This window comes from Carlito syrichta, unplaced genomic scaffold, assembly GCF_000164805.1.
Source record: "Carlito syrichta isolate Samal-C Ts95f unplaced genomic scaffold, Tarsius_syrichta-2.0.1 Scaffold249753, whole genome shotgun sequence".
NCBI lineage: Eukaryota > Metazoa > Chordata > Mammalia > Primates > Tarsiidae > Carlito > Carlito syrichta.
This window is the reverse complement of record NW_007193849.1, coordinates 90,011-103,771: the sequence shown is the minus strand read 5'-3', so window position 1 is coordinate 103,771 and position 13,761 is coordinate 90,011. Positions and strand designations below refer to the sequence as shown.

At 35.9% G+C, this 13,761-nt stretch overlaps 1 protein-coding gene across 1 annotated transcript in view; it reads right to left on the bottom strand.

Annotated features, from left to right (window-relative positions):
- Window positions 1-2,170: 2,170 nt before the first annotated feature.
- SLC6A15 (solute carrier family 6 member 15) overlaps window positions 2,171-13,761 on the bottom strand; it is a 58,757-nt gene continuing 47,166 nt past the window's right edge. The window contains exons 9-12 of the mRNA XM_008051981.1: window positions 12,273-12,465; window positions 9,146-9,305; window positions 4,885-5,047; window positions 2,171-3,551 (exon numbers count right to left, since the gene is read on the bottom strand). Coding sequence (XP_008050172.1) covers window positions 3,177-3,551; window positions 4,885-5,047; window positions 9,146-9,305; window positions 12,273-12,465 — 891 coding nt within the window. The 3' untranslated portion in view covers window positions 2,171-3,176. The remainder of the gene's footprint in view (window positions 3,552-4,884; window positions 5,048-9,145; window positions 9,306-12,272; window positions 12,466-13,761) is intronic.

The following is a 13,761-nucleotide window of genomic DNA, read 5'->3' as shown; positions in this document are numbered from 1 at the left end:
GAAAACCTTGTAATTTAGCTTTCACTTCTTTGACTTAATTTCCTTATATGTCAAATTAGATCATAGGAAGGGTTTTAAGTTCTCTTTCAACTCAAAAATAGGATTCCTCTATTCTTCATATTACTCTGTGACTAGAACAATAAAAACCTATTTCTTAGTACAAGGCAGGCAACCACACTGTAGAATACACCAAAAAGCAATGAAATAAGCATTTCATAGAAATATCTGCACTCCCACATTAATTGCAGCACAATAGATAAACTGTGGAAACCATCTGTCCATCAACAAATGAATGGATAAATACACACAGTGAAATATTATTCAACCTTTAAAAGGGAGACGCTACCCTTTGCAACAACTTGGATATACTTGGAGGCCATGATACTCAGTGAAATAAGCCAGATACAGAAAGGCAAATACTGCATTACCTGCATGACCTCACTTGCATATCAAAGCTAAAACAAAAAAACAAAAAAACGATCAAATACATAGAAGCAAGGGAATAGAATCAGGGTGAGGGAGATAGAGGAAATGAAAATGAAGAGAAGTTGGTCAAAAGGCACAAAGATATGCAGGATAAACAAGTCTAGAGATCGAATGTAAAGCATGGGGACTATAGCTAATATTAAATTGTATACTGAAAATTTGCTAAGAGAGTGGATTTTAGGTGCACATTCCACCAAAGAAAAGTAACTATGGAAGGTGATGGATAAGTTAATGTGTTTAATTGTAGCAATAATTTCACTACCCTTATTTACATCAAGGCAACATTTCATACATCTTCAACATAAACTTTTTTTTTAAAGAACCCTTGTGACAAGACAGGGAGAAAAGAGGCATGATGCTGTTTGGCAATACACACTACTATGTTACATTCAAGGCTGGCAGGTTAAATATTTGCTACAATTTTTTTTTTAATATTAGGGTAACATAAAATATTGCTTCAATACAAAAATAAACAAAATTTATATGACTTCAACTTCTGAAACAATGAAGCAGATCTGAATCTTTATATATAAAACACTGTCCAAAATAAATAAGTTGAAATAAGTAAGGTGCAGGAGAGAGAATATAGAATGTTATCATTTTTGCAATATATTGTATTTTCATAGCGCATTTCCAGAAGGATACGTAAGAAACTGGTAATGGTGGTTGGTGGCCTTCAAGGATGGGCAGTGGGTGGGTAGGAAAAATGTTGAATGGGTAATTTACTTCACACTGAATTGTCCTAATTTTTTTTTTTTTTTTTAGTTGGAGTCTCACTCTGTCACCCAGACTTGAGTGCGGTGGCTGCTCCCAGCCACTGCAGGCTTGACCTGCTGGGCTCTGGCGATTCTTCCCCTCAGCCTTCCAAGGAGCTGGAACTACAGGTGCGCGCTACCTTACCCAGCTAATTTTTGATTTTATTGTAGAGATGAGGTCTCACCAAGTTGCCCAGGCGGGTCTCAAACCCGGGGGCTCAGGCTGTCCTAATTTTTTAGTCTTGTATAATATATATATATATATATATATAAAATCTATTTATGAAATATTTAAAAATTTAAAGAGAAACCATAATGCTCATAAATGTATTTTTAAAAGCTAAAAAGTTTAGCTGCTAGTGGAATTAATGCTTTAAATTCTGTGATACAGTGTGTGATGCAGTGTGATAACACCTATCTGTGGGCAGGGAAAGAAAGAACACTTGTTCAAAATGAATCAGTGGATATGGTGTATGTACTCCCTACTCCCGCACTCATTTTGCTGCTGTAATCCATTATTAATTCTAAAATGTAACTGGCATGGTGGTAGGACAGTTATAAACAAAAGACTTTCAACTGCATCTAACTGGTGAGGTTCTTCTGCTTTATCTAATGTAACATCCAAAAATTTCACTAAAAAAGTCACAGTCTGTTACATTTCAGAGACAATATCGACCCAGCAAGCCGTCAACTGTGCACACGGTTTCCTGGGAGGAGATTGTTTTTAATACTCATGCGACTACATGGGAACATCATTGAACCATATTACTCTATTTTTCCTTTGTCTCTAAAGTGATGGCAATTCTATTAATCAATCTATTAATTCCACAGGGAATGTGATTATTAACTATTATGAAATGCCTAAGTGCTGATTGAAGTGATACATGGAAATCAGGTGATACAAGGAAAATCAATGTGAAATGCAAACATCATTTTTAAACTTTGTTTATTTGTAGATTAAAATGTAATGCCATACAATTTTAACAATCACTTAAAAAAAGGATTTGTATTTGCATAAAACAGAAGCAAAACAGAAACATTATGAAATAAAATGCCATCTTGCTTCAAGTTTTCAAATCAGTACTTAGAGTACTAATATTCATCTATATACATTGCAAGTATATTATATAAATATACTATGAGTAATCTTGAAACCACAATAAATATATCAAGTAGGTTTTTAGGCACACGGCATAAGAAAAATGCAGAATCTGCATAATTCTTGAGAGTGCTGAGTAACTCACTCTTAGATCACTTTCACATATACTTTACACAAAATATTACAGCCATCACTCACATGATCCTCAGTCACCTCTGAATCTCACATTTCATCCCAGCATGAGTGCCTTCTTACTTGTTGCTATTGCTCTATACAGCTATTACATAAGAAAATATTTGCAGTTTTCTTCAACTAATTGCCTAAGAAGGTATCAATGCTACCAAAATAAGTACAGCCTATCTACACAATATATTCATGGAAATGTGCTGAGAGGCAGGCACCAACCTACAGAACTGCTCATTATAATACTGGAAATTACCCTGAAGGCAAACTTATAAATTGTAAGGTCTACCATTTTTGAGTTGCCAATACTATTAAACTTAGAAATTATTAGAAACTGAGGTAACACCTGTTTGTTTGTTTGTTTGTTCAGAGATAGAAATATTTGAAAATACACCAAAAGTACTTTTAAAAAAATCCTGACAAACGTGGACCTCAGTCATTGTCAGCTTTGTCTGTAATCGTTTCTGCACAAATGTAAACCAAGGAATCCAAAGGAGTGCTCGAGTTGAATTGACATATACTGTTAGGATGAAAGATCACAGCCATTGAACACCTGAGATCGCCCTCTGATAAGTGAAGCCTACTGCTTCTCTTAATAGAGTCAATGTTCATTGATAAAAATGAACCAGATAAAACCTGATGACTTCCCCCAGCTACAAATCAGATTCTGGCATGTCTGGCATAATATCTGCCATCAAGTATCCTATTCCATACCGTCCATTGGGAGCAGTATCCAGAGTTGGTGATCCACTCTGTTTTCGATAAATATTTTTACCAAAATTTGGAGACGACATCTCACTTGATAGCTTTCCGTGAATGAGGCTTGCATCATCTCCCTCTAAGTTGACAGGCTCTTTCAGGACCCTTCCTCTCTTATAGGTCACAGAGGCTAAATTACCAGGACTCTCATCTACGAAGTTGCAGCAACGAACAATGAAGACTATCGGTACAGGAAGTATTGCAAGGACCATCAGAGAGAAACAGACAGCCATTCCCCAAGCTGGATAGCTCAGAAATTCTTCAGATGCCTGTGAAAGTCAAAAAAATATTAATAATCTATCTTTATCTTCACATCCATATATATATATGTACATCATATTATATATAATATGTTTTCTGACACTTGTCTCAGATGCATACATGTATAATTATATATATACTTGTCTCAGGTTTGTAAGCAAAGAATCTGGGCTGACTTTGTGACTTGATCTGACCAGTAAAAAGCAGCAGAAGTGACAGTCAACAACTTTCAGGGCCTTAAAGGTCTTGTAATGTCTACTTCTGTTTCGTAGAATGATGACCTGAGTCCATTATGTTCGGAAAAAAACAAGGAAGAAAGGCTACCTAAAGAGACAGGCCAGGTGTCTTCCAAGCTGAATGCAACTGGCTCGAGTTAGCCCAGACAACACCAAACGAATAATTGCCCAGCTCACTCACAGAAGCATAAGAAATAATAAAACAGCACTGCTATTGTCATTAAGTGTTGTGGTAGTCTGTTATAAGCAGTGGATGCCAGTTAAACTGCCATATTATTTTGATAAAATCTGAACACCGAAATTGTGAAACACGTCTGGCCCCAAAGGTTTTGGTAAGGGATGACAGACTTGTTTATGCTTCAGTCTAGAATAATTGACCATAGGAAAGTTAAAAGTCAGAGGTGTCTCTGAAAAATAAACACTTTACATTTATAAGAGCTAATGCATATCTCATGATTATATTATTATGTGGCTAATGCAGTTTGAGAAATTTAAATAATTATTGTTAACATAAAACCATTATAACAGAAATTTACTTCAAAATTTATCATTTTTAAATTATGTTTACATGGTTAATATATTTTTTCATTATTTTATATACTATCTGGGATACAATTTAATAAATGCATATATTCAAATACTTCTGAGATTTTAATATGTTTTCTAAAGTGAAAGGCCCAATAACAATTGGTTCATCAGTGTTAAGAGGAATAAATCTGCTTTAATAAGGACAAGGCCAGTGCTTTCCATGTACTAAAGAAATTCATAGGCAGAAACGATGTGGTTCATGCCTGTAATCCCAGTACTTTGGGAGGCCAAGGCAGGAGGATTGCTTGAGCCCAGGAGCTTGAGACCAGCCTAGGCAACATAATGAGACCTCTTAACAAAAAGTCAAAAATATGAGTTGGGTATGGTGGTGCATGCCTATAGTCTTAGCTACTCAAGAGCTGAGGCTGAAGGATCACCTGTGCCTAGGAGGTCAAGGCTGCAGTGAGCCGTGAGCATGCCACTGCACTTTGGCCATGGTGACAGAGAAAGACAAAACCCTCTAAATTGGCTATTTATATACTTTTAAAAATTCTTACTTCCTTATTTTGTACTTTACCTTATCTTCAATCCATGCATTATAGCCAGGAGGACTTAATCCCATATTCACAATGCTAGCTATTAGCAATGATAATAGCATTAGAGGAGAAATATATTTCCACATATAGTAGTAATATCTGCTGGGAGTAAAACCCAGCATATCCTTTAGGTCTTCCATAAACCTAAATTTAAAAAAAGTATTTAATTATTCCTCAAGTTAATATTACTGTATCTTAAAAATATGCAGTGTATCAATGGTTTGACAGAGATTTAACAACTAATACTCTATATTTTACACTGAATCAAAAAATTCACATGAGAAGATGACTTATAAATTAAGAAAACTTATCAAGTGAAGTGAAAGTATAATTTTCATTTAGCGAAAACCCTCTTAAGCCAATTACTGAAAAACCTCTCCAACTAATAACTTTCTATTCTATGAAAACAATATTTGTTAGCACATTAAAAATCCCTGTCTCATTTTCTAGCATAGTAATAATTATTTAATATAATCAAAGATTATGAATTAGTATTTATATTTTCTGAACTCTCACTTGTTTTTTACAGTCTGTTTGAATTTAATTAAAGGTCTAGGCCAGGCATGGTAGCTCACGCCTATATTCCCAGCACTTTGGGAGTCCAAGGCAGGAGGATGACTTGAGGCCAGGAGTTTGAGGCCAGCCTGGGCAGCAAAGAAAGACCCCATGTCTACAAAAAATAAAAAATAAAAGTTAGCCAGGCATAGTGGCATGCAACTGAAGTCCCAGCTACTTGAGAAATTGAGACAGGAAGGTCGCTTGAGCCCAGGAGTTTGAAGTAGCAGTGAACTATGGTGGTGCCACTGCACTCCAGCACGGGCCACAGGGCAAGACTCAGTCTCTAATAAACAAACAAACAAGCAAATAAATAAACTAACAACAATTTTTAAAAATGTAAAGGTCCACATTTAACTAACTGAGAGTTCTCTCAAGTCCATTTTTAATCTCTTTGTTCCTCTTCCATCTCTTTTTTTGTTTCTTCTAAATTGCTCCAGAATCTTAAAGGAGAGAACAGTAACTAAATAAGAGCATTTTCAGCATGAGTCCTCTGTATCTACTCCAAAGACAGTATGTGCTTTGGAGGACCAACACTCTCATTTAAAGTCACGGTTCTAAGCTCTTTTGATGTATATCTCAGTCTCTCTAAGGTTCATTTCTAGCATTTTTGAAAAAATATATAAAATATCTACCCTGGAGGGTTATTGTTAGAGTCACAAACAATGAATACAGACCATACTAACTAATACATAATAGGAATTTAATAGCTGCATCTCTTACTAGAAGTATTTTCCTCTTGTTATAACTATTATCATTAAGGGACACTAGCTATTAAAAAGAGATATTTTAGTGGGGACCAAAGAAAGGCCCAAACTTTATCTGTACAAGGTCCAGTTATATGCCTAATCCTGAACTGTATCCCACATCTTTAAAAAAATATATAAAAAGAGATATTTGCTAGTATGCCTATCATAAATGATGAGCTATTTAAGTATGAATGTACGATTCAGAGAACAGCCCAATAACAATATCAAATCCCAACATAGTGCAGGTTAGGAGTTAGGGGTAGCTTGGTAGAATTCAGTTAAATCAGACCTTGAAATCAAGGTCCAGGCTATAGTTGTGGCTCCACAACTACATACTGTATCCTCCTATAAAAGAAGGACCAGGCTGGGTGTGGTGGCTCACGCCTGTAATCCCAGCACTTTGGGAGGCAGAGGTAGGAGGATTGCCTGAGTCCAGGGGTTGGAGACAAGCCTGGACAACTTGACGGGACCTCATCTCCACAATAAATCAAAAAATTAGCCAGGTGTGGTGGTGCACACCTTTAGTTCCAGCTTCTTGGAAACTGAGGTGGAAGGATCACCTGAGCCCAGCAGGTCAAGGCGTAGTGACCGTGAGTATGCCACCGCACTCCAGCCTGGGCAACATAGTGAGACTCCTACTCAAAAAATAAAAAAAAATAAAAATAAATTTCCAATTTCTCATCTGTAAGATATGGGTAACATTAGTTACCATAGATTTTTTTAAAAATAAAAACTTTAACTTTTTTAAGAGAAATGTTAGGTTCGCAGCAAAATTAAGCTGATGGTATGAAGATTTCCCATATAATACCCACCATCATACATGTATAGCCTTTCCTGTAATCAACATCCCCCACCACAGTGATACATTTGTTACAGCAGATGAACCTACATTAACACATCATTATTACCCGGGGCCCACAGCTGACACTAGGCTTCACTATTGGTGTCGTACACTCTGTTGCTCTGAACAAATGTGTCCAGCATTATAGTATCCTACAGAGTATTTTCACTGCCCTAAAAACTCTCTGTGCTCCACATATACGTCTTTCCCTTCCACCTAGACACTGGCAACCACTGACGTTCTTACAGTCTCCACAGTTTTGCCTTTTCCAGATTAGAATAGAGGAGAATCGTGTATTACACAGTTTTTTTCATACGTAGTTTCTTTCACTTAATAATATGCATTTAAGTTTTCTCCATGTCTTTTCATGGCTTCATAGATCATTTTCTTTTAGTGCTGAAAAATATTTTATTGTCTGGATGTACCATAGTTTATTTGCTCATCCACCTACTGAAGGACATCTTAGTTGCTTCCAAGTTTTGGCAATTATGAGTAAAGTTGCTGTTAACATCCATGTGCAGAATTTTAAGTGGACATACATTTTCAACCTCTTTAGGCAAATACCAAGGAACGTGATTGCTGGACCATATGGTAAGAAAATGTTTACTTTTGTTAGGAGCTGCCAGACTAAGGTGACAGTTTTATTTTGTATTCTACCAACAATAAAGGAGAGTTTCGTTGTTTCACTTCTTAGTCAGCATTTTGTGTTGTCAGTGTTTTGAATGCTGGCCATTCTAATAGGTGTATGATGGTATTCCATTGTTGTTTTAACTTGTATTTCCCTGATGGAATATGATGTGGCGCATCCTTTTCTATGTGTATTTGCCATCCACAGAGTGTTTTTAATGAGGTTTAAGAGTTAATGCTTGTCAGACAGCTACTACTACTATTGCTGTATAAGACATGGTTATTAAATGTAAGTTCAGTCAGGCACAGTGGCTCTCGCCTGTAATCCCAGCACTTTGGGAGGCTGAGGCGAGAGGATTGCCTGAGCCCATGGGTTTAAGAACAGCCTGGGAAACATGGCAAGACCTTGTCTCTACAATAAATCAAAAAAATCAGTTCATTGTGGTGGCACGTGTAGTTCTAGCTACTTGGAAGGCTGAGGTGGAAGGATCGCTTGAGCCCAGCAGGTCGAGGCTGCGGTGGCTGTGAGCGTGCCACTGTACTCCAGCCTGGTTGACAGAGTGAACTCTGACTCAAAAAAATAAATAAATAAATATAAGTTTTCCTTCCCAGCCTGGAGCTTTTGACAGTCATAAAAACTGTTCTCTAAGCTCTGTCACAAAGTTCATGGAATAATAACAATGTTCTTTATGATACTAAGGAGAACTCTGGTGATAACTCAATGTGCACTCACTCCTACTTTACACAGAGCTGTAATGAGCTTGATGACCTTATTGCCTCTCAGTCCATATATGTGAATGAGAAGCAATGACTTCAAAAAGTACTAGACAAGCCTCCAAAGTTCTTTTCCCCCTGAGATTACTCTGATTCTTCATTTCATGTAAAAGGCATATACTTTTCACATCAATCAAGTACACAATTCAGAGGTTTTGACATATAGTGAATTTAAGTAATGACTCTATATAAAGTCTGCGTGTAGTAAATGACATATATATTTCAGAGCACAATAAATTGTTTCACAAAATTGTCCTGCTACATAAGGCATTGTGACACACACATTCCTCTCATAAAACCATTTGGCAAAATAATTAGGAGACAGGCAAGTCACTTGGCTCCTCTCTAAGCCTGATTTTCCTCACCTGTGAAATGTAGATGACAATGACTCAAAAAAGTAAGGTTTTTGGAACATAGCCAGTACTCACTAGATCTTGTAAGTTACTATTTGATAATCAGAATTAAATTAAAACTCCAGAATTTTAGACAATTTTACAGTCCACACAATTCTAATTACTCACCTAATAGTGGAATGTGCTTTACAAAAATTGGTGAATAAACAAGAGCCTGAAAAAGTTTTGATTTTGTATAGAATTCTTCCTCTATTTATTTCCCTTTTCTTCTGAAGTAGATATTGACAGTTGATCTTTCCAAAATAGATTTTAAAAATGAATGCATAACAGCAAAGGTACTTACTTATCCATTCCATAAACAAAGCATACGGCAATATTCTCCAAAATGACTACAATAAGCAGAGGCAGTGTAGCAGAATAATCATCAAACATTGTAACAAAGTAATTTCCAGAGCGTTGCACAAATATTAGGCCAATACAAAATGCCAGAAGACAACAGATAACTGGAAAAAAGAGAATAAATGATAGACAAAAAGTCCCTATTCAAAGTCAAGCCTTTTAAACTTCATCATAAATTATGATATTCAAACTGTTTAAAACTTTTGTAACATGTCTAATATATAAATACACAATATCTTTCCTGATACTATGGGACATAACATATTGGGAGTTAGTTTATGTGGGTTTAGCACTAACTTTAATATAAGTTTATTGTGAAACAATAACTTACCTCCCTGGGTCTCTGGAAACTTATTTCCCAAGCACAAAAAAAATGAAAAAAAAAAAAAATTTTTAAAAGAATAAATTTCCATACCCTACTTCTCTTATTAGCAAAGTGATGTTTTAAAGCAACAAATATCCATAGGTCATTTCTACCTTTAATAATGTTGTATGGTGTTGCAATCCATACAGAATTTTTGAATTAATAATGAGACTAACATAGTTTATAATAAGATTGTGAAACATATATTTTTATATTTGATTGAAATTAGTTATCTTTAAAGTATAACTGGAAAAATCTTTTCAGACCTAGCTTCAGCATCAATTCACATTTATATCTTTATCTTGCCTAAGCAGATTAGTTTAGAAACTAATTATGACATGTTCAGGCAACCTGATTATCTAAGCAACATCTAAGAAGTACAATCTTAAAAGTTGTTTCCTTAGTAAGATCTAAGAATCAGATGCACATACTTCTGACCAGTTAACATGAATTTAAAAATTTAGGGAGGTTTTTGGAGTCCATATTTTTGTTAGGATTTATTCCCGCATACAAATTAGCAGAGAAGACCTCAAAAGAAAAAGATGACTGAATTCTGTTTCTCAACCACCTTTCTGCAGAGGTGAGTAAAACTGAAAGAAGCAGAGAAGACAGTTCCGGAGACAAGAAAACAGACGCTAAGGATTCAATCATATGAGAATTCCCTAAAAATCTCAGCAAATACGTGTTACATTAAGCCATTGCCTCCGTCTCTTAAGCACTATGCTAGTGCTGAGTTACGTCATACAGAAATGAATATCATATGTAAACACAGATTGTAGAAAAGGAAAAACAACATTTACTTGGTGTCTACTGCATATTGAATTTAAATGCTTATCACAGTATAAAATACAATTTCATTCTCTCATTTCATTTTTATAACATCCCAATTTAACTGTGTATTGCTGTCTTTACAGATGAGAGACATGATCCTGCAGAATCTAAGTATTGTGCTCAAAGTCTCAGGCTGGAAATAGTGGAGCCTGCAGATGCACTTAAGTCTGTCTGCCTAGATAGCCTGTGTTGCTTTCACGCTCTCCTATTTATACCAGAGTATAAGGTAAATATGGAGAAGGTGCATTCTGGGTGGTATACACAATAAGGGTGTTGCTGGAGATGTGAGAGAAAAAGAGAATGAGTAATTCATATGCTCAAGTCTTACTGTATGAAAGAAGAAAAAAATACACCTACCAAAGGTGATGAGGTAATATTTCAAGATCAAATATGACTATGACTTGAACTATAGGTACTATCTCCCAAAGGCAGCAAATGGGAAAGGGAGTACATTTTCCTTTACTCTTTCCAAATAAGTCTTTCAGTAGAGGTCAGCAAATTCTACTAGTGTGATTTTCCCTCTACATTGTTTCTCTTACTTTTGTAGGTCCTTTACTACATACAGGAAGGACTGGTTTGGATATGGGGTGGGGAGGACAAAAGATAAGAGCACAAAGATGGAGTTAACCTGCATGTCAGGCAGGATATTGCTATTAAGAAGGAGAAACTGAATGGGCATGGTGGCTCATACCTGTAATCCCAGCACTTTGGGAGACTGAAGTGAGAGGATTGCCTGAGTCCAGGGATTCGAGACCAGTCTGGGCAACTTGGTGAGACCTTGTCTCTACAATATTTTTTTTTTTTTAAATAGCAGGGTGTGATGGCATATGTCTGTGGTTCTAGCTACCTGAAAAGGTGAGGCAGAAAAATTGCCTGAGCCTAAAAAGTTGAGTCTGCTGTGGCCATGAGCATGTCACTGCACTCCAGCCTGTGACAGAGTAAGATTCTGATTCAAAAAAAAAAAAAAAAAGAGTAGAAACTGCTTTCTGAAAGAAGATAAAAAAAGTTTCTCAGTTTTGTTGTACTGAGTTAAGGATATATAGCTATAAATATTTAACAAACTTCTGAAATTAAATCGTTTGATACACATACACAGACACACTTAGAGCAGCGAGTAACAAAGGTACATATTTGAGAGTTATTTAAACATAAAATATTACTAAATCTTTTATGGCTGAAAAGTAAATAAATAAAAAAGCCTTGAGGAGGCTCACATACCACTGTCCAGTGTTTATAAAGTCACCTATATATTTTTGATCTAATCTTATTTTACATCACTTAATCAGTATTGCTTCCAGGTAGGGTGGTTCACACCTGTTATCCCAGCACTTTGAGAGGTGAAAGCAAAAGGATTGCCTGAGTCCAAGGGTTCAAGAAAAGCAGAGGCAACTTGGCAAGACCTCGTCTCTATAATAAATCAAAAATTAGCTGGACAAGTGGTGCACGCCTGTAGTTCCAATTATTCTGAAGACTAAAGCAAAATGATCACCTGATCCCAGCAGGTTAAGGCAATGGAGTGACCCCAACTCAAAAAAAAAAAAAAAAATCAGTATTGCTTCTGTTCTCTGGTCTGACTAGACTCCTTTCTTTTTTCTATTTACATATGTTTACTAAAGTTATGCTCTGACTTCTGAGAAGACACCTCCTCTTTCCAATTCATCCTCCATTTTTTTCTCTGACAGTTTCATTGTATATTTAGATACGTAGCCTCCTCTGAATTCATATAACATTATACTCTGTCAACATATGACATCAGTAAGTAGACATTACTAAATCTCAAGACATAACACTCTCCAGTTTCTACCCATAATCTTTTAGCAAGAACAAAATGGTCTGTATCAGTTCAATGAAAAGTCAAAAATACATACAAACTCACCAGTAAGAATTTCTTTCCTCACTTTGAAAGTGTCCACAATAGGCGTGATGATCCCCTCAATGGTTCCAAACATGCTTCCAAGCCCTAGATTTACCAGCATGAGGAAAAACATCACTGACCAGAAGGGAGATGCAGGGAAATGTGTCATCGCTTCTGTGAAGGCAATAAAAGCTAAACCAGTCCCTTGAACAGCCTGTAAAATATAACAAACAGCAATGTCAATACAGAGCAATATTAAGCAATGACTTTACATATCAGTTGCCAAAGGGAGGAAATCTCTGAATAATGGCCAATGGCTATTGGAAATAAACATGCTGACATCAGCCATAACCTGAAAGATCATGTTCTTATTCTAAGAATCCAGATTTGATTAGATCAAGTAGGCCTACATTATGTAGCTCTGCTTATAAGTACTATACAGACTATGCAATGATATTGTGCTGTATGCAAAATATTTCACAAGGACTCTAAAGTGATTAATTATATTAAAGAATGCATAATATATTTGGTTCTGTTAAAGCATATGAATATGAACAGTAATTACCACAGATACAAGTATATACACAACTATCTCTAGCTTATATATAAAACAATAGATAATATTTAGCTTTGCTTTATCTCAAAGTAGCTTAATCAATTGGTATAAAGAAAATATAACTGGGCATGGTAGCTTATGCCTATAATCACAGCATTTTGGGAGGCGAAGGTGAGACGATTGTCTAAGCCCACAGGTTTGAGACAAGCCTGGGCAATATGACGAGACCTCATCTCCACAATAAATCAAGAAAAATTAGCTGGGTGTGACGGCGTATGCCTGCAGTTCCAGCTACTTGGAAGGCTGAGACAGAAGGATCACCTGAGCCCAGCAGGTCGAGGTTGGGGTGGTGGTGAGTGTGCCACTGCACTTTAGTCTGGGTGACAGAGTTACACTCTGACTCAAAAAAAAAAAAGAAATAAAGAAAAGAAAAAGTAGACTGTGAATAATAAACTGCTTTCTTTTAATTTTTAAAAATGCAAATGCAAAACAAAAGGATGTGAATGGAATAACTAGATTATAAAAAAGTAATATTTAATCTTAAAAGAATACATCTTTATTTCTTTGAATATTCCTACATCCCTGCTAACAAAGTTGGGCTGATAAGCTGGTTTTTCATAATTCAAGAAACACACCCAGTGAATTTTGAGTCACAAATAATAATAAAAAGACAGATATTCCATTGGGTAGAATGAAATGGGATTGCTAGCAAATAGTAACATGAATTTATTTTTTAATAAATATCACAAATATTGAGTTCGAAAACAACTACTTAATTATCCTAAGAAACTACTTCTAACCAAACTTCAAGTTGATTGTTATCTCATAAAGACAACAAATAGACCAGAATTTCAAACAAAAACAAATTTTAAAGGTTATGTTAATAACTAATTTAAAGCCAGGCTAGGTGGCTCAGCCTGTAATCCCGCGCCTTTGGGAGGCTGAGGTGAGTGG